This window comes from Halichoerus grypus, chromosome 1 (assembly GCF_964656455.1).
Source record: "Halichoerus grypus chromosome 1, mHalGry1.hap1.1, whole genome shotgun sequence".
Classification (NCBI taxonomy): domain Eukaryota; kingdom Metazoa; phylum Chordata; class Mammalia; order Carnivora; family Phocidae; genus Halichoerus; species Halichoerus grypus.
In genome coordinates, this window is record NC_135712.1 from 106,087,160 (window position 1) to 106,114,250 (window position 27,091).

At 40.8% G+C, this 27,091-nt stretch overlaps 1 protein-coding gene across 1 annotated transcript in view; it reads left to right on the plus strand.

The window, feature by feature from the left end:
* Nucleotides 1-27,091, plus strand: part of PLCH1 (phospholipase C eta 1) — a 202,163-nt gene that overhangs the window by 10,843 nt on the left and 164,229 nt on the right. Inside the window, exon 2 of the mRNA XM_036120610.2 lies at nt 19,680-19,798. Within this exon, the coding sequence (XP_035976503.2) occupies nt 19,720-19,798 (79 nt within the window). The 5' untranslated portion in view covers nt 19,680-19,719. The remainder of the gene's footprint in view (nt 1-19,679; nt 19,799-27,091) is intronic.

The following is a 27,091-nucleotide window of genomic DNA, read 5'->3' on the forward strand; positions in this document are numbered from 1 at the left end:
ATCAAGCCCTGCGTCGGGCTCCCTGCTCCACAGGGAGCCTGCTTCTCCCTCTCCCACTGCCCCTGCTTGTGTTCCCTCTCGCTGTGTCTCTCTCTGTCAAATAGATGAATAAAATCTTAAAAAAAAAAAAAGATTTATTTGTCAGAGAGTGAGAGAGCACAAGCAGGGGGAGCAGCAGGCAGAGGGAGAAGCAGGCTCCCCGCTGAGCAGGGAGCCCAATGTGGGGCTCAATCCCAGGACCCTGGGATCATGACCTGAGCCGATGGCAGACGCTCAACCAACTGAGCCACACAAGCGTCCCTCTGTGAACATAAGTTTTTAACTCCTTTGGGTAAATAACAAGGAGCATGATTGCAGAATTGTATGGTAAGAGTATCTTCAGTTTTGTAAGAAACCACCAAAACTGTTCCAAAGTGACTATACCATATTACTTCCTACCAGCAGTGAGTGAGAGTTCCTGTCATTCCACATCCTTGCCAGCATTTGATGTTGTCAGTGTTCTGGATTTTGGCCCCTCTAATAGTTATGTAGTGGTATCTCATCATTATTTTAATTTTCATTTCCTTGATGACATATAGGGATCATCTTTTCATATGCCTATTTGCCGTCTGTATATCTGCTTTGGCTGGTGCCTGTTAAGATCTTTGGCCCATTTTTAGTTGGATTATTTTCTTGTTGTGTTTTGAGTTTTTTGTGTATTATGGATAACACTCCTTTTTCAGTTGTGCCTTTTTTTTTTTTAAAGATTTTATTTATTTATTTGACAGAGAGAGACACAGGGAGAGAGGGAACACAAGCAGGGGGAGTGGGAGAGGGAGAAGCAGGCTTCCCGCAGAGCAGGGAGCCCGATGCGGGGCTCGATCCCAGGACCCCGGGATCATGACCTGAGCCAAAGGCAGACGCTTAACGGCTGAGCCACCCAGGCGCCCCTCAGTTGTGCCTTTTACAAGTATTTTCTCCCAGTCTGTGGCTTGTCTTCTCATTCTCTTGTCACTGTGTTTCACAAAGCAGAACTTTTTAATTCTAATAAAGTCCAGCTTATCAATTCATTCTTTCATGGACAGTGCTTTTGGTGTTGTATCTAAAATGTCATTGCCACGCTCAAGGTCATCTGAGTTTTCTCCTGTGTTACCTTCTAGGAGTTAAAAGTTTTGCATTTTACATTTAGATCTGTAATTTTGAGTTAATTTTTGTGAAGGATGTAAGGTCTGTGTCTGGATTCATTATTTTACGTGTGGGTGTCCACTTATTCCAGCACCATTTGTTGAAAAGACTGGTTTTGCTCCATGGTATTGCCTTTGTTCTTTGTCAAAGATCAGTTGATTCTATTTTTTTTTTTTTTCTTAGTGAGCTCTATATCCAATGTGGGGCTTGAACACATGACCCCAAGATCAAGAGTCACATGCTCTACTGACTGAGCCAGCCAGGTGCCCCAATCAGTTGATTCTATTTATGTGGGTCTATTTCTGCACTGTCTATTCTGTTCCATTGATCTGTTTATTTTTTTGCCAATATCAGACAGTCTTTCTTAATTGTTGTAGCTTTAGAGTATGTCTTGAAGTTAAATAGTGTCAGTCTTCCAGATTTGTTCTTTTTCAATATTGTGTTGGATCTACTGGGTTCTTTAATTTTTTTAATGGCTGCATATTTTCCACCAAATGGGTGTACTGAAATTTTAAAAAATATTTTATTTTTAATTTCTATACCCAATATGGGGCGTGAACTCACAACTCTGAGATAAAGAATCACATGCTCTATGGACTGAGCCAGCCAGGCACCTCTGGATGTACTAAAATTTAAACAGATTAATGGACAATTAGGTTGCTTCTGATATTTTGAAAACAATGGTGCAATGATTAACCTTAAATATATACCATATTACACATGTCTAAGTACAGCTATAGGATATATTTTTGGAAGTAGAATTGCTAAGTTAAAAGTATGTACACTTGTAATTTTGATAAATATTGCCAAATTGGCCTCCATAGAATTTGTATGTTTTTTACTTTTACCAGAAATGTATTACAATAACAATATCTCCACACTCTTATTAACACAGTTTGTCACCGAACTGTTGATTTTTGCTAATCTGATAGGTAAAAATTAGCATCTTAGTATAGATGAAATTTGCTTTTCTCATACTCACTTAGGGGTGTGCAGAGTGTCACGGTAAAAGGTGTCACTTCTTTTTTTCCAGTAGAGATCAAAAGATCAACTTTGAAAAAGAAACAAATGAGGGGCGCCTGGGTGGCTCAGTCGTTAAGCATCTGCCTTTGGCTCAGGTCATGGTCCCAGGGTCCTGGGATCGAGCCCTGCATCGGGCTCCCTGCGCCACAGGAAGCCTGCTTCTCCCTCTCCCACTCCCCCTGCTTGTGTTTCCTCTCTCGCTGTGTCTCTCTCTCTCTGTCAAATAAATAAATAAAATCTTTAAAAAAAAAAAGAAACAAATGAATAGTTTTTTTATCACTGCCTTGTAGAAGAACAGGGTCAGCACACTTAACTTTTCTTAGATAATATGCATTTAGTTGCCTTTCAAATCTCAACGTTTCCCTTATCTCCCTAGGGCTAGGAGAATTATTCTTTTTTTTTTTTAGGATTTTATTTATTTTTCAGAGAGAGAGAGAGAGTGTGAGCATAAGCAGGGGGAGCAGCAGAGGGAAAGGGAGAATGCGGGACTTGATCCCAGAACCCTGAGATCATGACCTGCACCGAAGGCAGACGCTTAAGTGACTGAGCCACCCAGGTGCCCTGAGAGTTATTCTTTGATACCCGAAAGCACCTCCTGTCACACATGCTGGCAGGATGGTATGAACATCGTATAGATTGGCTGTGGCCCTGCTTGGTTCCAGTCCTTGGAATCGAAGCTAGCTTGAATTCCTTATTGTCCTTTGTGGCTGCATAGGTTCTTATCTCCTAGCATTACTGAAGGAAAAGACGAAATGTTGGACATTCAGACTTCAGTGGATTCTGATGCTGTTTGCTTGGATACTCAGGAGATCCCTGCTCTTCCTTGAATGGAGGTGAGATTCTCTTGGAATAATGGAAGATTCTGAGGGCAGCTGTGAACAAGACCCAGCCACTAGAATATTGTATCCCCACTCCAGTTCCCATGATTTTAAAGTGAACATATTAGGTATTCAAGGGGAGGAAACTATACAAGAGAATATAATAAATGAAAACATAGAGGCCAGTGACAACCAGGAGTTAGTTGCAATATCTTTAAACCGTTTTTTGTAGTAGTTTAAGAAAAAACCCACCAAAATCCACATTACAAATTTCATTTAAGGAATTTATAATACTGTTTGGTTTTATTTCCCAATTTTTCTCATTAATGTTTTCTCTGACACCTTTTTTCAGATGACAACTTCAGACAAGTTGGTTATTAGTTAGACTTAAAAAGAATAAAGAACTTACAAGCTTGAAGAGATCAGTTAATGTGAAGTTCAGTGGATGTATTTAACTTGTAGTACCTTCACTAGCTTCCTATTTTTCCCAGAGCTGCTTTTTTTTTGTTTTGTTTTTTAAGATTTATTTATTGGGGCACCTGGGTGTCTCATCCGGTTGAGTGACTGACTTTTGATTTCAGCTCAGGTTGTGATCTCAGGGTTGTGGGATTCTCATGCTCCCTCTCCCTCTGTCCCTCCCTGCTTGTGCGCGCGCTGTCTCTAAAAGAAAATAAATAACAAAATAAAATTAAAAAGGATTTATTTATTTTAGAGAGAGAGAGAACGTGCGTGCACATGCGTGCGTGGGGGAGGGGCAGAAAGAGAGGGAGGGGAGAATCCCAAGCAGAGCCACCCCCCACCCCAGCTGAGCGCGGAGCCGGTCATTGGGGTTTGTTCCCATGATCCTGAGATCACGACTTGAGCCTAAATCAAGAGTCCTGGTGCTTAACTGACTGTGCCACCCAGGCACCCTCCCAGAGCTTCTTAAGAATTAAGATTTCAGGGGCACCTGGGTGGCTCAGTCAGTTGAGTGTCTGCCTTCGGCTCAGGTCATGATCCCGGGGTCCTGGGATGGAGCCCCGCATCGGGCTCCCTGCTCAGCGGGAAGCCTGCTTCTCCCTCCCCCACTCCCCCTGCTTGTGTTCCCTCTCTCCCTGTGTCTCTCTCTGTCAAATAAATAAATAAAATCTTTTTTTATTTTTATTTTTTTGAAGATTTTATTTATTTATTTGAGACAGAGAGAATGAGAGAGAGAGAGCACATGAGGGGGGGAGGGTCAGAGGGAGAAGCAGGCTCCCCGCCAAGCAGGGAGCCCGATGCGGGACTCGATCCAGGGACTCCAGGATCATGACCTGAGCCGAAGGCAGTCGCTTAACCAACTGAGCCACCCAGGCGCCCCTAAATAAAATCTTTAAAAAAAAAATTTCTGAAATTCTTATATCTGCATATAGCAGGAGCTTTCTGTTAATCAGTTAGAGGGTTAACAACATCTCTGCTGGCTTTAGAGAAACGAAACTTTAACTTTATTACTATTATCTTAGGCTAAAATCTTTATAAAAATGTCTTAGTATTGCCATTTTCCTTCTTTAGAGAGAGGTCTTTCTCAGGGCTTGCATTCTGAATATTTATGTTTAAAACATCCTTGGTGAAATGTTATTTTTACCAGTTTCCTTATATGTTCTTTGTTATATCACATTGCATTTAAACAGCATACTAATAATGTATGTTAGTAATTTTTACCTTGATAACTGAGCAGTATTTTGGGCATCTACCGTTCCTTTCTACTAAGATGTCCTTTCCACCTAACCCTCCCTTACCTTCTTCCCTCTTTTATTATTATTATTATTTTTTTAAGATTATATTTTATTTATTTGTCAGAGAGAGAGATAGAGAGTGCGTGAGCATAAGCAGGGGGAGTGGCAGGCAGAGGGAAAAGCAGGCTCTCCACTGAGCAGGGAGCCCCGATGCAGGACTCCATCCCAGGATGCTGAGGTTATGACCTGAGCTGAAGGCAGACGCTTAACTGACTGAGCCACCCAGGTGTTCCTTATTATTTTCTTAATTATTTCTTAAGTATGCTCTACGTCCAGGGTGGGGCTTGGACTCAAGACCCCCAAATCAGGAGTCACATACTCTACCAACTGAACCAGCCACTCGCCCCTCCTCTTCCCTCTTTTAAACCAACTGATCCTATGAGATCGGGCTCTAACCTTCCACTCCAGGCACTCTTTCCTGACTGCCTTGGCTTCTTTTTTTCAACTCCTACAGTATGCTTCATTTGCCATCTTTCATATATCCTGCCCTTTTCTGTGTAGGTTTTCTATCAGTCATTTTTGTTTCTATGTATGTCCTGTTTTCCCATCTGGACTGTTAGTTTTTTTTTTTTAAATTAATTTTTAATTTTATTTTTTTAAGTAATCTCTACTGTCAACGTGGGGCTCGAACTCATGACCCCCAAGATCAAGAGTTGCATGCTCTACCACCTAAGTCAGCCAGGCTCCACTGGATTGTTAGTTTCTTGATGGCTGGTACTATGTTTAGGCATCCCTCCATCCCCTCAGTATCTATAGTGCCCATTGTAGGGTCCAGAGCATACTTGTGGGTTATTTGATTCATAAATTGATTGGGGGCAGTTTATAGCCTTCTGCACCTTAAAGGCTCCTGGACTCCTAGTTTTGGGCAAAAAAGGGGATGCATTTTGCTGCTTGCCCTGCTGTCTAATTGGGAAGGAGAAGGAATGTTGACTGAAAGTTTAATTGACCAGTTGAAAGTAGATCTCTTATTGGAGGTGCAATCATTGCTGGGTGGAAGGGGTAGGGAAAGCAGGCAAATATGAGAATCCAACACATTCCCTGTGATAAGTAAGCTTCCTTCTTTCATTGTTGGGTGCGGAAGTAGAAGAGGGTAAGATGAACTCAGGAAAACTGGGAGATCTGCCCCTCTTTGGGGATGCCTTTTCTGAGAATTTTGGGCATCCTTATATATGAAGGAATTGGGGGCAGAGCTATTCTGAAGTCCATTTTTAATATTTAAAAAGTTTGGAAATTTCTGGTTTAGAGACTATTAGTATGAATCAAGCCTTTTTAGATGTTAGACCTACACATAGTAGATGAAATTAGAACTGTAAACAAAACAAAACAAAACATCTGGGGCACCTGGGTGGCTCAGTCAGTTAAGCGACTGCCTTCAGCTCAGGTAATGATCTCAAGGTCCTGGGATCGAGCCCCTCATCGTGCTCCCTGCTCTGCGGGAAGCCTGCTTCTCCCTCTCCCCCTGCTTCTCCCTCTCCCTCTCCCCCTGCTTGTGTTCCCTCTGTCGCTGTGTCTCTCTCTGTCAAATAAATAAATAAAATCTTAAAAAAAAAAAAAAGAAAGAAAATAGGAAAGCCTGGATTTCATTAGTGACTCTGTCCAACCTAGTAGCGTGTGCCATCTCTTTTGATCTTTCTGTCTTTCCCTCTCTTACGTTATTTATTGAGAAGCAAAATTACGTGGATCTTAAGAGTGCAATCTTTGGGGAAAAAAAGTGCGATTTTTGAAGTTAGATTTTTTGAATTTAAATCCCAGTGTTGTCACTTGATAGCTGTGGATCTTAAGTAATTACTTAACATCTCTGTGCTTCTGAAAAATGAGCCCTTAGGATCATTGTAAGGATTAAATAAAATAATACAAAATATTTACCACAATATCTGGCACATAGGAAGTGTTAAAATATCAGCAGTTATTACAAAGTGACAGGCACCGAATTAATACATTTTTGGGCTAGATCAAGTCCTGATTTGGCTGTCGAACTCCACGGCTCTGTGGCTTTAAATGTGAATTCCCAAGGTTGAGTTCTGTTTCTAGCAATATAGTTTACCAACACTCTGGCTGAAATAATTTAAAGATGCTGTGTACAATAGAATGTTAAATGCAATGAACCAGTATGAAAGTAATGAATATTTAGGTCAAAAGCTAAGTGAGGAGGGATCTATTGCAAAGAAGCTGACTTTTTCCTTGAGGGCATTTGCCAAACCAGTTTAACTTGTACTTCTTTTCTCATGGTCTTGAGGACACAAGGGATAAGAGACTAGGTAAGACATCTGAGTGGGACCCTTTGGTTATAAACCTGGGACTTGGGTGAATTAGAGTGAAAAACAAAAAACTCCTCTCTCTTTCAAACTGTTTAAGACTGTAAGAAAAATCACCTATCAAAAACTCTGGTTCTGAATAAATGCTTGATATTTGGTCCTGAGAATTTGTGAACCTAGACCAGCTCTAATACAGAAGTGTATGTAGAATTACAATAACTAGGTGGTCAGAAAAACCTCAAGATGAAAATTTGATTTAAAGGAGTTCCTATAGGGTGACTGGCTGGCTCAGTCGATAGAATATGGGACTCTTAATCTCAGGGTTGTGAGTTCAAGCCCCATGTTGGGCATGGAGCCTACTTAAAAAAAAAAAAAAAGCCTACATCGCAAGTGTCCCTGATACTGTGCAAAAGTCAATTTCCACCTTTCTTTTGGAGGAATCTATTTTTGTCCTAGACTTCAGAGAATCCCCGTCAATACAATTTGAACAAAAATAAGCATTTCATAGTAAAAAAAAATGACTAAAAACAAGATGTGAGGTGAAAAATAAGAAACTGTAAAGATGAACCAACCTATTTGAAAAACAACCATACAGAGCTTGAAAAAATAAAGATAGAATAATTGAAAATCAGAACTCAGTGAATGGATTTAACAGTAGACTAATCCAAGCCGAATAGGGAAATAGTTAACTGAATGATCCATCTAAAGAAAATTTCCAACGGCAACACAGAAAGGCAAAGTGATGAAAAACCCCAAAGAAAGGTTAACAGTGTGGAAGTTGGAGAATTCAGGTCCCACACCACAAATTTATAGTTTCAGAAAGAGAAGAGAGAAAATGAGAGGAGGCAACATTTAATGCCTGAGAATTTTCAAGGACCAAGAAAACACATCACTGCCCGTAATTCATGAAGTCACATGAATCCTAATCATGAGTAAAAAGACTTCCACACATAGATAAGATATAATTAAATTGTAGAACATACAAGTTAAGCAAGGTCAGAAAGGAGAGGCAGTTTATCTTTAAAGACATTATAAGGGGCACCTGCGTGGCTTAGTCAGTTAAGCGTCTGCCTTCAGCTCAGGTGATGATCTCAGGGTCCTGGGATCAAGCCCCGCATCAGGCTCCCTGCTCAGCGGAAAGCCTGCTTCTCCCTCTCCCTCTGCTGCTCCCCCTCCTTATGCTCTCTCTCAAATAAATAAATAAAATCTTTAAAAAAAAAAAAAAGACATGATAAATTATCCTGATAATGCAGCAATAGAAGATAGAAGAGAATAAAATATTATCTTGTACTGACAGGAATTAACTGTCAGTTTAGAATTTTATTTCCATTAAAAATATCTTTAAAAAATGAGAGCAGAGTCTTTGCAGACTTCACAAAAACCTAGAGTTTGTTCTAGCAGATTGTTACTAAAAGGGTATACTTTAGGCAGAGGAACATTATTCCCAGATGGATGGTCTCAGAAACAAAAAGTAATGAAGAGCAAAGAAAGGGAAAAATTTGTAAGTTAAATCACATACTGATTGGATAAAATAATAGTGTCTTCAGTGGGAACTAGATAAAATAAATGACGTAAGTTGGAGAAGTAAAAGGAGTTAATATCTTTTTTTTTTTTTTTTTAAAGATTTTATTCATTTATTTGACAGAGAGAGAGACACAGCCAGGGAGGGAACACAAGCAGGGGGAGAGGGAGAAGCAGGCTTCCCACCGATCAGGGAGCCCGACTCGGGCCTTGATCCCAGGACCCTTGGATCATGACCTGAGCCAAAGGCAGACACCTAACGACTGAGCCACCCAGGCACCCCAAAAGGAGTTAATATCTTATAAAGTTCCTGCATAGTTTGGGAGGAAGTTAAAGATACTGGTTCAATTTAGATTTTGATTAGTGAAGTATGCATGTTAAAATTTCTGAAGCAACCACTAAAAATGACTGAACAACTTTCTAGCTAATGGGGAAAATTGAAATGAGCTGATAGACATGAAAATCACTATATCTCAAAACTGCATAATATGCATTTTTTTCAAACACACATAGAACATTTATAGAAAGTGGCTTCAAACTTTGTTACCAGGCAAGCTTAACAATTATTTATTTATTTATTTTTAAAAGGTTTTATTTATTTATTTGACAGAGAGAGAGAGCACAAGCAGGGGGAGCGGCAGGCAGAGGGAGAGGGGGAAGCAGGCTCCTCGATGAGCAGAGAGCCCGATGCGGGGCTCGATCCAAGGACCCTGGGATCATGACCTGAGCCAAAGGCAGAAGCTTAACGACTGAGCCACCCAGGCACCCCGAAGTCTTAACAATTATTAAATAATTGGTATCATACAGACCAGATCTGTGACTACAATGCAATTAAGCTAGAAACTGATAAAAATATAACTATGAGTAATCATAGAATTCTTCAAAAGACCTTTGCTTCAAAGAAGAAATCATAATGGAAATCAAAGTATTTTTAACTGGAAGATGAGAAAAATACTAAGGGTCAAAATTCGGGGCTGGGAAAGCAGCTAATGAATGTATAAATGCTTATATTAGAAAAAAAACCCCTGAAAATTAGCTAAATGTTGAAGTTAGAGAATTCAAAAAAGGTGCAAAAATAGATTCAAAGAAAATAGAAAAGAATAGTAGTAATAATTTCATGTTAGAGAGGATCAGTAATGACAAATTTTGGCTTTTGTAAAAGCTAGTCATGTTGATAAACATATGGTAAGATTGACTTAAATAGAAGAAGAGAACAGTATAAATAAACAATCTCACAAATGGAAAAGCAGATGTTGTAGATACTAAAAAGACAGTATTATGAACTAACATGCTAAAACATTTGAAAGCTTAGAGGAAATTAATAAATTACTAGACAAATATAACTTACCAAAACTGAATTTGAAAAAATAGACAGGCTAAATAATCCTAGAATTTTTAAATAAAATAAACTGGTAGCCAGGGGTGCCTGGGTGGCTCAGTTGGTTAAGTGACTGCCTTCGGCTCAGGTCATGATCCTGGAGTCCCGGGATTGAGTCCCACGTCAGGCTCCCTGCTCAGCGGGGGGTCTGCTTCGTCCTCTGACCCTCCCCCTTCTCATGTGCTCTCTCTCTCATTCTCTCTCTTTCAAATAAATAAAATCTTTAAAAAAACAAAACAAAACAAAACAAAACAAAAACCGGTAGCCAAATATTTCTCTGAAAGGGAGGTCTAGCCTGAGATGAGTTTATGGGCGAGTTCTACCAAACATTCAAGAAAAAGATAATTTCAAACTTGCATAAATCCTTCTGGGGAATAGAAATGCGTGTTATAAAACTGTAATAAGTTCAATACAAAAAGTGTCAAGAACAATAAGAGAAATGGAAATTGTAGGCCAACGTTAGGAATATACATGTAAAAATCATAAAACATGAGCAAGTTAAATCATCAATGTATTAAAAATATAATACATTTTGAACAAATTGGATTCATCCTGGAATCGCAGGGCTGGTTTAACATTAGAAAATTTACCACATTAACAGATTAATGCTGAAAGATCATATCACATACAGAGAAAGTTTGTTAAAATGTTTAATGTCATGTAAAAAAATTGTTCAAGAAATTGAAATAGAAGGGAACTTTCTTAATATGATAAAGAATATTTACAAATAATCTACAACAAACATCACTGTTAATGGTGAAATGTTGAAGTATTTTTTTTTTTTAGGTTTTATTTATTTATTTGGGGGTGTGTGGGGCGAGGGACAAGCAGACTTGGCTCTGAGCACAGAGCCCAACTCGGGGCTCGATCCCATGACCCTGAGATCATGACCTGAGCCAAAATCAAGAGTTGGAGGCCCGAGTGAGCCATCCAGGCACCCCAGGATCCATTATTCTATGCAATATTGTTTTTCATGCTGGTTTTTTTCATATAGCGTTATATCATGAGCGTTTTTCTACACTGATTTACAAAACCTTTGCAAACACAGTTGTTACTATCTACACGACTGTCAACGCTAACCCAATAGTTGGTTATTTAGAGTTCTGATTTTTTTGTGTGTCATAAAAAAAGATGCGGTGAACATTTCCATGTATACATTTTGGTCTGTATCTTTAATCATTTTTTTTTCTGATGTATTTCCAGAACACCAGTTGCTGAACCAAAAGGTAGGGACTCTGTCGAGTGCTGGATACACATTATATTTTAAGCCAGTCTTTTCAAATGAAGCATCCATGTGTCTTTGGAGGGTGGACTGTATCTCATTGTTCAAGTAGCTCAGAGCATATTCAGCTCCTGATTGCTGTAAAGAAATAAAACACACCATGAACTTAGGGTTTAGTGGTGTCCCCTGTGAGCCTTAAAAAAAAATGAACAAAGTACCCTTTTATTTCTCTCCCTTTGTGTACATAGCCGGGAGGGGGCTAGCTATGGAATTAGGCTGTTTGTAGAGCCCTTTAACAACCAGTTTGGCAGTGCTTGGAAACCTGTGGGAAGAGGGGAGGGAGCTTGTGACAAGGGGTGGGGGGATGGATACAAGACAGAGACCTGCCAGCTGAGAAGTGGAGTGGGGCCCCTCTGACCAGGGCCCTCCACGCCTCACCCAGGCAGGGTTCTGAACTGCTTTGAAAAGCTGGCAGTTTGGGTCTGGTCCAAAGGAAGAGGAGCTGTGGCCCTTCATACCCCATCCTTGCACTATGTAATTATCGTCGCTTAAAATTAGTGGACAAATGCAAAGGGAGCAGCTTTCTTTGAAATCTTAGCTTTTAACTGGATTTGGTTTGAATTCTCAACTTCTAGGGATACCTGGGTACAGAAATTCCCAAATGCGTTGTTAAAAGCCATGAGGTGCAGGACGCAGTTTTGGAAACTTCTCCCCCATGCCTTCCTGTTTTTTTGTTTTTTTGTTTTGTTTTGTTTTTGTTTTTTAAGGTTTATTTACTTATTTTAGAGGGGGAAGGGGCAGAGGGAGAGAGAGGATCTCAAGCAGACTCCCCGCTGAGCGCGGAGTCCCACACGGGGCTTGATCTCACAATCCTGAGATCGTGACCCGAACCGAAATCCTGAGTTGGACACTTAACCAACTGAGCCACTGAGGTGCCCCTCTGCCCTCCTGTTTCTAAGCACTTATTATTTTATGAACATTACTGTCAGAGCCTATTAATTATGTCTTTTATCTCCCAGCGAGGCTTCAAGAAAAGGAAATCAGTACTTCTTCATATAAGTTAAATGCTATACTGCTAATGGGAATTAGCTGTGCTTTCTCAGGGCTATTTTAATTCATAATTAAAGATGAAGGGATTGGGATATTAGGGAGGGGTGGCCCATAATCCTTATGAATAGAGTGTGGAATATTAAAGGTTGGAAGCCCTGAGAGAGCATCTCATTCACCACCACCCCTTTTTTGTTACACAGATGAGGCCGCTGAAGTACAGGGGAGTGAAGAGATTGACCTGACAGTTTAGTTAGAGGTAGGGCTGGTTTGCACCTCTAGCCTCTTAACTTCCAGTCAGGCATTTTCCCAGTGCCCTTTCATGCCTTACTACATCCTATGAACTAGTTACTCCTTTTCCAACAGCAGGGTGAGTTTATGCATTATGTTGTAATTTCTGGCTATCGCCTTCTTCCCTGTTGTTAGCAATTCAGAGAATACACAGGTCTCTCAGACAGTTTTCACAATGCTGGCTGGCCAGTAAACTTGGCCTTGGTGTTTCTGAACTTGGTCCAAGTAGCTCCAACTCAAATTTCATTGCTAAGAAACCTCCCATCATTTGAGAACCAGAGGACTGACACTTTACTCTGATCCCTTGCAATCTGTCTACTTCAAAGTCTCCTGGCTGGAGGAACAGGGTATGCAGGTTTTTGAAGTAATATTTCATTTAAGCCTCTCCTCCTGCCTCCTCTCCTTCATTGATTGGCCCCTAGTGGAGTTGGATTGAAGGGTTGGGGTGGGAAGAATAAATCTTCCTGCCTATCACGAGTAACACGGCTCTAGGCTCCTTCCATGGGGAAGCAGAGAGTCAGGAGGAACACTACAGGGCAGAGTATAGCCTTGGACTGGGACAATGGATTTGGAGTCAGAAGACATGGGTTTGCAACCTGTTGTTGCCTATTAACCTCTTTGAACTCAGGCGTAATAATCAATGACTCCTAGGACTATTGTAAGTGTCAGTTTTTTCTTTTCTTTTTATTATTTAAATATTTATCTCAGAGAGAGAGAGAGAGAGTGTGCGCATGCACTAGCGGGGGAGGGGGAGGGAGAGGTAGAGAGAATGTCGAGTGGACTCTACACTGAGCAGGGAGCCCACCAAGGGGCTCCATTCCAGGACCCTGAGATCATGACCCAAGCTGAAACCAAGAGTTGGAAGATTAACCGACTGAGCCACCCAGGTGCCCCAATAAGTGTCAGTTTTTTAAAAAGGCAAGATATAAATGGAAATATTGTATAAACCATAAAGTGATTTGCAAATAATACATTATTAAGAGAGAATGGGAGGAATGAGATTGGGAGTGGCAGTTCTTACGGAAGAGGGGTGCCAAAGGAGAATGGGCTGTGGTGGTAGCAGTTGCAGTAGGTAAAGAGGTGGAGGTAGCAGTCAGCATATAGTAGACAAATCCCTCTATTTAAGGGAGAGAAAAAAAAAAAAAAAGCAACAACATAGATGGATCTAGAGAGTGTAATGCTAAGCGATATAAGCCAGTCAGAGAAAGACAAATACTATATGATTTCACTCACATGTGGAATTTAAGAAACAAAAGATCAGAGAATAAAAGATACAAAAAACCAGACTCTTAACTATAGAGAACAAATGGGGTTACCAGAGGGGAGGTGGGGGGGCATGGGGGAAATAGGTGATGCGGATTAAGAGTACACTCATCATGATGAGCATTGAGTAATACAGTGTCCATGGCAGTTGTCTCTGGGTGGCAAGTAATATCACAATGTATGTTTTTTGAGTTTTTCTGTGTGTTTCAAACTCTAAAAATGGATAAAAATAAATTGTTAAAGGTAAATGCATTTATATAGCATTTCCTGTAACTTTACCATCCACTAAAAAAAGAAAATTCTTATTAATCTTGTTCTGGAAGCAGAATCTGAAGTTAGTTTTAATAGCACAGTTACTTCCCTATATAATGTTTCTTAGTCACAGTAAGTTATTAATTTTGTGAGTCATTGCAAGGATTGGGTATCTACATGTTTTATAAAGAGTTCTAAATGTACCATGTATATTCCATAGACCTCTTAGGAGGTGGAGTGAGCATTTTGTAAGTCCCAAAGGAAAGTTGAATCAATTTTTAAACATCTCTGCTTTTGCTTGAATATTTTTTTTTTTTAAAGATTTTATTTATTTATTTGACAGAGAGAGACACAGCAAGAAAGGGAACACAAGCAGGGGAAGTGGGAGAGGGAGAAGCAGGCTTCTCGCGGAGCAGGGAGCCCGATGGAGGGCTCGATCCCAGGACTCTGGGATCATGACCTGAGCCGAAGGCAGACGCTTAACGACTGAGCCACTCAGGAGCCCCTGCTTTTGCTTGAATATTAACCAAACAATTTCAAACTGAGTACATGGTGCAATGGAAACACATCTGTAATGTAATCTAAATTGGTATTTTTAAAAAAATCAATGAAAGTATATTTTAGTAGATATTTTCACGTATTGTGTTCACACAAATGGGACCATGAAACACTCAAAGAATCCCTGCTTTGAGACTCCTGAGGCTGGGTTTCCTGCCAGCTTTATCTTAACAGCTATGCTCTCTTGCAAGTTATGCATCCTTTTTGGGCCTCAGATTTTTTTCTGGCTTTACCATGAGAGGTTTAGCTTAGTCAATTTCTAGGGTTCCTTTCAGTTACCTCCCCTTAGTGAGGACTGGGTCCTTGGATTATCTAAATCTGGTGGAAGCCAAGATCAGGTTTATTGTACAACTCTCTCTTTCTCTGCCCCAGGCCTAGTAATTCTATTAATCTCCACCTCCATCATCTCTAAATTTTGAAATCATTTGCTCTGATTCTAGAGACCAGAGAGAGCCCTTTCTTCCTTCAGTTTCCACCAGGCAGGAATCCAGGAAATGGGGCATATAAGGAAGGCGTCACTGATGTTTACTAAGGGCCTGCAGTGTGTGCATGGCCTAGGTCTGGCACTCAGAGGCAGCTTACAGCCTTCCCCTACCCTTCAGCAGCAAGCAGATGCCAGGAGAGGTAAGACCTGCGAGCAATTAAGCAACATAAGGAGGCAAACAGTCTGGGGGCGCCTGGGTGGCTCAGTCGTTAAGCGTCTGCCTTCGGCTCAGGTCGTGATCCCAGGGTCCTGGGATCGAGCCCTGCATCAGGCTCCCTGCTCGGCGGGAAGCCCGCTTCTCCTCTCCCACTCCCCCTGCTTGTGTTCCCTCTCTCGCTGTCTCTCTCTCTGTCAAATAAATAAATAAAATCTTTAAAAGGAAAAAAAAAAAAAGGAGGCAAACAGCCTGGAAGTCATAGGGTTCAATTATTTATACCTTTGTACTCTAGCTCAGTTGTTTACATTCTCTGTGCCTCCTCTTAAAAACACCCACTTTAAGATTTATTTATTTGAGAGAGAGAAAGAGAGGAGAGAGAGTGCACTTCAAGAAGTAGAGATAATAGACATGAAGAATGGTTTTCGGCTTTGGTTGTATTTAGAAATCACCCTGTGGAGCTTTAAAACCCACTGATGCCCAAGTCCCACCCCCAGAGATTCTGATGTAATTGGTCTGGGGTGTGGCCTGGGAGCCTGGATTCTATGGCTTCCCAAGTGATTGATTTTAATGTGTAGTCAAGGTTGAGACCCCATGATGTAAAGCCTTATAGTTCCTGATACGTCGTAGATACTCAATAATTGGTATGTAGGATTACGGTAGTTCAGTGCATGAGAGTTTTAGGTAAATTGGAGGGAGAGATCCTGGGGGCATTTCAGGAAGGCAGTAGCTTTTTTTGTTTGTTTGTTTGTTAAGATTTTATTTTTTTAAGTAATCTTTACATCCAACGTGGGTCTTGAATTCATGCCCCTGAGATCAAGAGTTGCATGGTCTACTGACTGAACTAGCCAGGTGCCCCAGGAAGGCCATGGCATTTTAACCAGTCCTTAAAGAAAAGGGCAATGATTATAGTGTGAGCAACAATATCTGGAAGTTGGAAAGGTGGGTCAATAGAAGACCAGTGCTCAAGTATCTCAGTATTACATACATCTGTGTCAGTTTGTTTTCTGTCTTCAAAGAGTTGAAGGTCTTAGTCCTCACTGAATGTGTGCAAGGATGTTACCTATATTCATTATCTATTGCTGTGTAGTCTTAGTGTCTAAGGCAACAATAATTATTATCTTTCATTATTTCTGTGTGTCAGAAGTATAGCTGGGGTACAGAGGGGCTGGCTTGTCTCTGTCCCTCTGTATGTGGAGCTTCATCTAGAGGATTTGAAGACTGGAGTTAGAATGGTTTATAGATTCATCCACTCACATGTCTATGGTTGATGTTGGCTCTTGGCTGAGGGCCTAGCTGGTGCTATCATTTGGAACACTCATATCTGGGCTTTCTTACATGGTGGTAGCTGGGTTCTCAGGGTGAGCATCCTGAGAGAGCTAGGGAGCCAGGCAGAAGGTGTATCCTTTTTATGGTCTAGTTTTGGAAGACTCATAGCATCAATTACAACTGATTTTGTTAAAAATGAGTCACTGAGTCCAACCTATATTCAAAAGAAGGGGAATTAGATTCCACCATTTGAAGGGAGGGAGGAATGTACAAGAACTTATAGGACATATTTAAAAACTACCATATTAGGGCACTTGGGCGGCTCAGTCGGTTAAGAGTCCCACTCTGATTTCGGTTCAGGTCATGATCTCAGGGTCATGGGATCGAGCCCCGAAGCAGGCTCTGTGCTCAGTGGGGAGTCTGCTGGAGATTCTCTCTCTTCCTCTCCCCCTGTCCCTCCCCCAACACTCACCTGCGTGCACTCTCTCTCCTCTCTTTCTCTCTCTCAAATAAATAAATCTTAAAAAAAGAATAAAACCCCACCATATTGTATAACAGTCTAGTTCCTTCTAGCCTGTCATGGCTAGAATCTTGGGTTTGGAATCCGAAGATATGATTTCAAGTCCCATTGCTACCCTTTCCTAGCAGCATGGGTGAATCACTTATATTAATATCCTCTTCTTTCCTTCTTCCATCTGGTTAAGAGGAAGCCAAGTGAGAGTCAGGTATGTTCATGTGTTTTGCTAACTATATACAAATGCACATTATTCTTTCATCTTCTCATTCCACTAACCTTTCCTGGATTGAGAATGAACAGAGTGCAAAAGAAAGAATGACACAGGAAACCATAAGATCAAGTGAGTAAGGAAAAATGACCATAAATACAGACAGGGTTCTCTTTAATTCCATGCAACTCAAAATATTTCTAATATGAATAATCAGGGCACTGGGTGGCTCATTTCGTTGAGCGTCTGCCTTTGGCTCAGGTCGTGATCCTGGGGTCCTAGGGTTGCGTCCCGCGTTGGGCTCCCTGCTCATCAGGGAGTCTGCTTCTCCCTCTGCCTCTGTCCCTCCCCCCAGCTCTTGCTCATTTTCTCTCTCTCTCCCTCAAATAAATAAAGTCTTTAAAAAATATGAATAATCAATACACTTTGGTAGAAAATAGGTACTATTGATCACACTGAAATTATTTCCAATTCTTGCAGAAAGGTGTTATTAAAAATACAGATGTCTTTGGGGTGAGGACCCCAAACTGAGCCTGGGTGGCTCAGTCAGTTGAGCATCTGACTCTTTGATTTCAGCTCAGGTCATGATCTCAGTGTCCTGGGATCGAGACCTGCATCAGGCTCTGCGCTCAGTGGGGAGTCTGCTTGAGGATTCTCTCTCTCCCTCTCCCTCTGCCCCAGCCCCCGCTTGTGCATGTGCACACACACACTCTCTCTCAAATAAATATTTAAAAAAATATAAAGATGTCTTTAAAATTGCATGTATGTATATGTATTTTATACATACACACATATATATACATACATACATATGTAAATGCATAGAAAAAGAACTGGAATGATACACACCAAACAAAAGAGGTCATTCCAAGAGAGGGGCATGGAATGAAGGAAGAAGGGTCTTTAAATTTTTAAGGATTTTTGATGAATTTTAGTGTTGACTTTAAAAAAAATTAATGAACATATATAACTACATTATATATATAACTAAAAATGCTTTTTTAAAGGAGAGCTCTTTGTAGTATTCAGTATTGGGTGGGAGGGGATATTGTCTCCAATAATCAGCTGTTTGCTGTCATCTTTTACATTTGGATCCATAGGTGATTTTAACTTAGATTTATGGGACTCATTCTTTTTAAAGATTTTATTTATTTGACAGAGAGAGAGAGAGCACACACAACCAGGGGGAGAAGCAGAGGGAGAGGGAGAAGCAGGTTCTTTGCCTAGTAGGGAGCCTGACGTGGGGCTCGATCCCAGGACCCTGGGATTGTGACCGGAGCCAAAAGCAGACGCTTAACTGACTGAGCCACCCAGGTGCCCCATCTTTAGCCTGAGGAAGTAGGAGTGACAGCCAGACTTCGCTAGGTGGGAATGAGGCAAGGAGAAGTGGGAGTTGAGGCACAAAGCCAGAAAAAAGGTAGGATAGGTTGGAGTCAGGTAAGATTGTTGCTGGAGAGGGTTAAGAAGGAGCCTTTGAGCCAAGGAGAAGCTCTGGCAAAAGCTTTGGGAGCCTTCACCAATTATTCCATTGATGAATAGACAAAGCTCTGATTATTTTTTTCACCAAGTGTCTGACTTCATCCTGGAGTATCTTTACAAAACTCTAGATTGTTCTAATAGGACAGATAACAAATCGTTTCCCACCTGTGGGTTTTCCTTCTTGCCAGCCCCGCTTGGTGTTGCCTGGCCTTACTCTGTGACAAGAAAAGAAGCTGGAATTCTGAAAAGTTGCTTTAGCCAAATCCTGTGAACAATGGGGGCCTTGTTCAGGGTTTTGCACATCAGCTTTTGGAGGAGTTTAATTCATCAGCTCAGATCTCTGCTTTTGAAGCCCTTGCTCTGGTTAGCATTGTGTTTCTCTATGGAGGGACAAGCCTGATGGAGGGGTAGGCACTGCTTCTTATTCACCCAGCTTGAGACATGTGCCCAGTTCTACTTACACCAATAAGTGCAGTGTGGGCTGATCCAGGCCTTAATGGTCCTGAATGGACCACCAGTGAATCCAAAAGAGGGAGACAAGCTTTGTTACTGTGTTTGGCTTATCCATGGCTACATGGACACTGTTAAAACTTCTTAGATTTCTGTGGATTGATTGCATAGTCTACCAGAGGGGTACTGGGCCAAAATTCAGGAACTGGGAATGATGGTCACCTCCCCTCCTATAGATGAAATTTCCTGAGAAGTTATCGGCTTTGGCTGGTTTGGGTCCTGGCCACTTATTCTCTGATGGTAGATTTATTCCGCCTTTAGACGGCAATAACTGAGTCCCGAAAGGTGCTGTTTGAAAAAGCTACTGTTTTGGTGCGTTAAAGGATATTCTACCCTCTGGGAAGACTTGCGGGAAATTTCTTAGGACTTAGGGGATTCCAGTTCCCTGTATGGAGAAGTTGTATGCCGCCTGAGTTGCCTCACGGAGCTGGGTAACCGAGGCATTATGTTACCAGGGCGAGCGTGTGGCTGCCATTTTCTTCATTTTTGTCTCATTCTGTTTCCCTCGACAGAGCAATTTGGTTTTGATGCTGTGCCAGAAATCTTCTGACAATGAGCTACTGGAACTTGGAGAAAAGAAACTGTGTGCAGTACCGCAGGCATTTTCTGGTGGACAACAGTGTGTTTCATGGTGAGCTGCCTTTTGTATTTGTGGGGCTGGAGCTTTTATTTTGTTTCTGACAGCACTTTTATTCTAGCACTTTGGATGCAAATATGGTGTCATCGTCGGGTTGATCCAAGAGCTCGAGTTCACTTGTTTATGGATAATTTGCCTGAGAAGCCCCACTGGTCTCATCCCCTATAGGTGTAAGCAATGTGCCCACCCCAATAACCATAATGGTGTTACCACTTTCTTCCTTACAAATCACTTTAGATCAGTGCCTTTCCTTTTTTATGCTGTCAACTCCAATAATATCCCTTTCTGATGTCTGAAATTTTGGGGGGCTCGACCCGTAGTAAGTGTTCAGTTAATATATGTGGGTCATCAGTCAGTGCTTGTTACCAGCATGCTGTGTGTCTACTATCAGGTCACATATAAAAACAGAACAGAGCCATTCACAGCACTTACCTGTCATACTCAGGGTGGATTACTGCAGCCACCAATCAGAGAGGAATCAATACTTCTCATTTTTCCTGGCAAACTAAGATGAATTGCCTTTACCCTGCTGGGGTGTGTGTTTTGTGATATAAAGTCAGGGATAAGCTCTGTCAATCCTGCTATCGGGATACCCTTGAATGAAATTTGTTTAAGAGTCAAAGATTTACATGTGGCCCGTATTTTTGGAGTAATCTCCACCAAAAGCCGGGGGAATTGTAGAGGGTAGACAGAGAAATTTCCCAGGGATCAGAGTGCCGTTTAACAATCCTATAATCTAAGCTGCCTTCGATTTTCCAAGCTTAGTGTTTCTTCCCCAATTTGGTGACAGACTTATGCTTTATTACTGCTTTAAATTAAGTTTAAGATAAACTCAGCCTTACTTTATTAAAGTACTTCAGAGGTTATAATGTTTTTTTTTTTTTTTTCCCCACATTCATTATGCTACCCCACTACAGGACTTTTCTAGGTAAGGCGTACTTACAGGTCAAGAAAGGGAAGCAGAAATGAAATGACTAGCCCAAGTTGACCTAGTTAATTATTAGCAAGGTCAAAACTAAAATTTCTGCCTCTACCTTTCCAGACTGGCTCTCTGGCATAACAGTGGTGAATGTAGGCGAATGTCTCCTTAGCAAAAGAGACAGGGGAGTTGTGACCTTACCTTGTGACCCTGAGTTCTGCTTTATTTTTCTGTGAACCTTAGCTAAGGGTTCTGATCATTGCTTCATCTCTCTCTCACACACAGCATTTGCTATGGGGTATTTTCTGTTACAATTTTTTATTTGTAATAAAAGAATAAATATGATAAGTGAAGAAGCACAGGAGTTAGAAAAACTAGCTGTATTTTTTCAAGTTTTATTTTGTGCCTGTTTGGACAAAGTTCAGATTTAAATGCCTTCATATAGTATTTTAGAATGCCTTTGTCCAGAGATCTCAAAGGCTTTAACGATTTAAAAACAACTTTCTATGTATTTTTATAGTTGTATTACACTTAGTATATTACTATATTATGCCGAGGGCTTGATGAACACTTGTATTGCTTTCTTTCGACACCTTTGCAATTGTTATTATTCATTCTGTTTCACAAAGAGGAAGCTGAGGCTCGGGGAGGTGGTGAAATGGTGATCTAAATTTCAAACTCTGATCTTTCACTCTAAAATGCCATCATTTCTTTTATTCTAGGCTGCTATCTCCATTTCAAGAGAGAAATTAGCGCTCAGAGGCTTAAGTTCCATCCAGTAGTATTTGCTCTGCTATTAACTAGCCTTTGCTATGATCTGGAGCAAATGATATAATCCTTCAAGAGCTCCATTCTCTCCTTGTGAAATGAGCATGCTGGTCTTGATGATTTCGAGGTTGTCTCTGGTTCTAATACCTGAGATTCTATTGAGGTATTTCTGAGAATTAAAATGATGGGATTTTGTGAGCTACCTTTTCACTGAACACGAGATACACAAGGGGGCAGTAGAATACTTAAAATATGAATTGGTTGCTTACATGTTAGAACTACTCTTTTGGGAATGAATTAGAGATACCAGATATTCCCAAGATTAAAAGGATTAAAGCCAATTAGAATTATGATTTTATTCATTTATAATAAAGCAATAGCTTTAAGTATTTCTGATAGTGTAAAATATCATTTTGGACTTCTTTGCCTAAGGATATGTAATTCGGGAAAGAATGATGCCTCTACTCTTCCTCTTTATTTACCTCTGCAAAAATGAACCTCTGTTAAGATAGGAACTTACTTAACTTAAATGGAGAGCTGTGAGAAGTCTTGGTATATTTTAAGCCAAGGGAGCTCTAGTGATAATATCTTTGTAGAGAATTTCAGAATGTGCCTGAGAGAAGAAAGAGGGCAGGACCTGTTGAGTCAGAAATGTGGGATATCTTTTGGAAGGGGCTTCTGGAATATGGGATGTGCATTTGGATGCTTTTTGCCTACTCTCTTGGCTTCTCCCTGTCTATGTTGATAACTCTTCTCCTATAACCAAATCAATCAAAACAAAAAGAGAAATCTCTTCTATTGCAAACAGAAAAAAAACCACTTCTGCTGCAAGATAATAGACTTTTAGACTATGAAGACTTCACTGTGCAAATTGTGCTGGTCAGACTCTTTACATACAGATTTAAGCAGTAGTCCGAGGAGAAAAGAGCTACATGAAAATGGACTATATGGGCTACAGTGATCAATAAAAGTAAAAATTACTTTTTTTAAAAGTAAAAAAGTAACATTCGTAACAAAAAGTAACAAAAGTAACAAAAAAGTAAAAAGTAACAGTTGTATACTGTTTCGCAGTTCATAAAACATATTCATTCATACCCTCATTTTCTGAGTATGGAGGTGGTATGTTTCATTACCCACAATCCCACAACCCAAAGAGAAACACTGTTAATAGTCTGTTTCTGTCTAGTGTTTTATCTTCTCTTTCGTCTTTGCAACAATCCTAATGGTAGGATTGGAATAGCGGGAAAAGTTAGGAAATGGTCTATATTGGCTGACAAAATGACCTGGTTGAATTGACATAATTCTGTGTTCAGTGATGTGAGGAACCCAGATAGGGATTATGAAAAGCTGTTTCTTATTTCCCACTCATCTGTCCTTTGCCCAGATTTTTAGGGAATCTGTTGATCCAAAGGGATTGTGTACCTACTGAAGAAGCCAATCGCTGAGGTTTTTCTGTACTTGGCTTTTATTCACCTGCTATGTTTGAAATGGGGGGAAAAAAAAAACTTGGGCAAAGATGATTTGTGTTGTATGAATCTTGTTTTTTTTTTTTAAATATTTTATTTTTAAGCAATCTCTATACCCAATGTGGAGCTCAAACTCATAACCCTGAGATTGAGAGTTACATGCTCTACTAACAGAGCCAGGCAGGTGCCTCTGAATCTTATTTTAATAGATTGTACTTGCATGAGTTACTCTTATTTGAAAATTACCTACACTGTCTCCTGTTTCTCTTGGTTGTATGCATTGTGGCGTTTTTTTCTGACCTGGGACAGATTCTTAAACCAATAAACAGTGTATTTGCAATTAATATATACATTTTTTTTGTGCACCTAAGTTTTCCCACATATTTGAGTTCCTTAATAGAATAAATTTAGAGGTGACTTAATTTTTGTTTTCATGCACTGTTAATTATAATTGTGATGTTGGAAAGAATTATTAGTTGCTTTCCTATAAGTTATTATGGTATCATCCCAACTTATATTGAAATTTATTTCTGTTGCTATCATGTTATATTGAATGTTTCTGAATGACCATCACAAATCTAGAGTAGAAAGGTTTTGAACTGAATTATGAGGCTCTCTTACTACCTAGGGATAAAGTGAAGGATAGATCTCTTATTAAGTGTGTAATATGTCTTTTCAAAAAGTGCCTTATATGTACTTTTACTTTGCCTCAAGCAACCCTCTAATGCAACAGATTCATTTAGTTAATTAATTTAATGAATTACTTTCATCTGACCTCCCTTTCTTGGCCAGAGGCCTACTCGGTGATGTGAATTTAGAAACTTGACTACCGTTTGTAAAAGAAAGTAGGCTCGGATGGGATCCTGGAGACTAGTTCTGTTCCTAGTTTCACTACTAACTTGTGTTGCGTTTGTCACCTTTGGGGATCCTCAGTTTCCTTCTTTCTAAAATGAGGGTTTCGCCAGCTCCCAAAGTTCCCAGTAGCAGTAACGCTTGAGATCTTTGTGTAATCAGACATGAGGATGGGTACGTAGTGAATGAGAGTGTAGGATGGAAAGGCGGGCAAACGGGGATCAGGAGGAGGTAAGATTGTAAACTTTGTAGTTAGCTTTGCACTGGCAGAACGTTACATTTCTCTTTAGGGAGAGGGGGTGTGTGTCTGTGTGCGCATGTGTGCACAAGCACGCACGCGCCCATAAGCGCTCCTGAGTTCTCCTGACCATGGAGAGACCCGTAATTAGGACTGATAAGCAAGCTTTCAGGACAAAGGTCTTTATATTCAAAAAAGAAGAATGGACAAGTTCACTCCCCCTACACTGGAATTCCATCTTTACTGGAAAAAGAAGGAAGAATGCCAGATCCTGCCTGGTATATATGAAAGGACAATGAAATTACGCAGAAGTGAATTATGGTTCTCATTAAAGAGGCTGTTTTATTAACATGTTATGATTTCAGCAGCAGCTTTAGGGGTTTGGGGGCATTACTAGATTTTATATTAGTGTTATTACTGAGCTTAGCTTTTCCATCCAATGATTGTATAAACATCTTCTAGGTCCAGAAAATACTAGTACACATAGAATTACTATTAATGCGGTGACAGTCAAAATTTTGCAAGCTTCATTAAGATGAAAAGTATTACCTCTGGGAGCACCTGACTGGCTCAGTTGGTAGAGCATGCAACGCTTGATCTTGGGGTCATGAGTTCAGGCCCCACATTGGGCATAGAGATTACTTAAAAAAAGTATTATCTCTTGGAGAGTAACACTGCATGCAAAAAATGTCAAGCAGGAGTTGAGAGAGAGGGTGGGAAAAAAAAGTAGACCATAAGGGAGAAAATGTATTGAGTCATTTAAATTTTATAAATTGTAATCGAAGTAATTCTGGAAGCAGCCTCGCCCAGTAAATTCCTCTTTAGCCCTCTTCTCAAGTCTCCCCTCCCCCATCCCTCACCCCCAAAGGATGGCCACCAAGGCAGAAAGCATCTAGTGAGGTATTCTTTCGGGTCTATGATGTTCTGGTGCACCTTGCAAATATGCCAGTGGCAGTGAAGGCCTGGGCAGAAGCAGGTGTGGCCTGACCCAGGTGTGGCAACTTGCAGGGGCTGCCCTCCAGCTGGGTTGCTTTGGGTGACTTCTCCCTCTAGGATCAAGTTGCCATGTCAGCAAAATGCTGTGACTTAGGACAAATGACTTAAACACTTCTTTCTAAGTGCTTGTGTTTAAAAACTTTTTATTTTCTTTTTAACCTTCTCTCCTCATCCCACTTTTAAACAGAGGGTAATTGGAGAATTTGCTGTGAATTAACTGACCAAATTGATTTATGCACTTCCCTCTTCCCATTGTATGAGACAAATTACAGCCAGCCTTACAAAAGTGGCTACTTATGTACTAGTTATAACACAAAGGAAATAACCTTTAATATGAGCTGGTATGAAACAAAATGATTCTATAGCTTTTTGGGAACATGTGCTGTTCCTTCATTTCCTGCGCTTAGAGAAAAATTCTCAAGGAAAGCCTCAATGAAATGCTATTTACTTTATGTTTTGAAATTTGAGGTTCATTTCTTTTTTGTCCTTCTCTATGATGGGCATTCCATCTGTGGCGGGTTTATGGCGTATTCTCAACTGAGTGTAGCATATGCAAGAAATTGTTTAATTTTTCTCTAACAAATGATTTTAAAAGTACTCTTTGCAACATCTTGGGTGGATTCTATAACTTTCTGGCTACTTTTTGGTTATTGAGGGTCTAATCTAATTTAAGACATTCATCTCAAACGCCTTTATGTCCCATCTCCTTCCTGACCCCTAGCACAGGCCTGAGCTGCCTGTTGGGGGTTGAGGGTGGAGGCTCAGGGGGCTCTGGCTGTACATCTTCCCCTTGAGGAGGAATTCAGGCCTGGCTCCTCAGATTTTGGTACAAGGAAGAGAGATGGGGAAGCCAAGTTCTAGAAGCCACAGCTGGGCACCTGGTTTGTATGTCAGTGGTGGTGAGGTGACCCAGACTCCCTCTGGGTCCATCCTCTGTGAATGTGTAATTGGCCCCTCACCAAGGGACTCTTTCAGAGAGGACGGGCTGTCTCCCTCCAGCCCCACCCATTGTCCCTTCCTAATTCCCTCTGGCTGAGGCGTGGTTCCCTTGCCCCGAGGACACTTGGGCAACTGTCTGGTCTCCACCCTTCTCTTATCTCCATGTTTGTTCACAAGGAGTTTGCAGACTGCTGTGGGCTGTGGAGAACGAGGTGCAGTGTGAAGGTTCTGCCTCTTCTTCCCAGATCTACTGACTGTAGTCTCTTTTGTTTCTTCTCATGCTATTATAGGGGTGACTCCCAGAAGCCTAAAGAAATCTCTGAATCATTCTTTGGTAGCTCTTACCCTGCTTGTCTCTGGGGGTGAGGGGTACTTCCTCTGATTTCGGTCCTCAAGAGGGCCATCCTGCCACTCCAGGCTCGAGGCTGTACACACAATAGGGGATCAGGAATGTGACTTTGAATGGATAGACTGCTATCCCCCTAACCCCTGATAGTTCTCCTTGGACCCCTCCAGAGCCACTCCATTCTGGCTCTTGTCCACTAAGATTTTGAATTAGGGTGACTTAATTTCCCCAAAGATTCTGGTGTTCTTCATTGTGCTCGCTTTGTGCAAGGTTATGTAGCTGGATTGATCGGAACCAAGCAATCATCTAGACTCATATATGTAAGTCCATGCCGAGATGTCTTAGTCTCTTTTCTCCATTCGGGAATCTAACGATGGGGAGATTTTGCTGGGTAATTGAATCCACTGTGATCTTCTTTCTTGTCATGCTTTCTATGTTGAGGCCACTCACATTCTGTAATGACAGAGGGGATGAAAAGATCTGGGTAGAGTGTAAAATGGTACAGAAGGTCTGGATAGTTGGGAAGCCCAGATGGACGAGAAGTAACAACGTTCAGTCTTTGAAGCTTTATGTAGCTTTAGTTGTTAGAAGCAATGAGCCTGTTGCCTTTAAGTGAGATCCGTGGCGGGCCCTTCCTGTTGGACTCAAGTTCCTTCTCTTAAACCGTGGCTGTTGGGAGTCCAGCCAAGCAGAAAGGCCCTTGATTGTTTTATTCCTTTATGCTTGGGAATACCAATTTTCTGATTACTAAATTAGAAAGAAG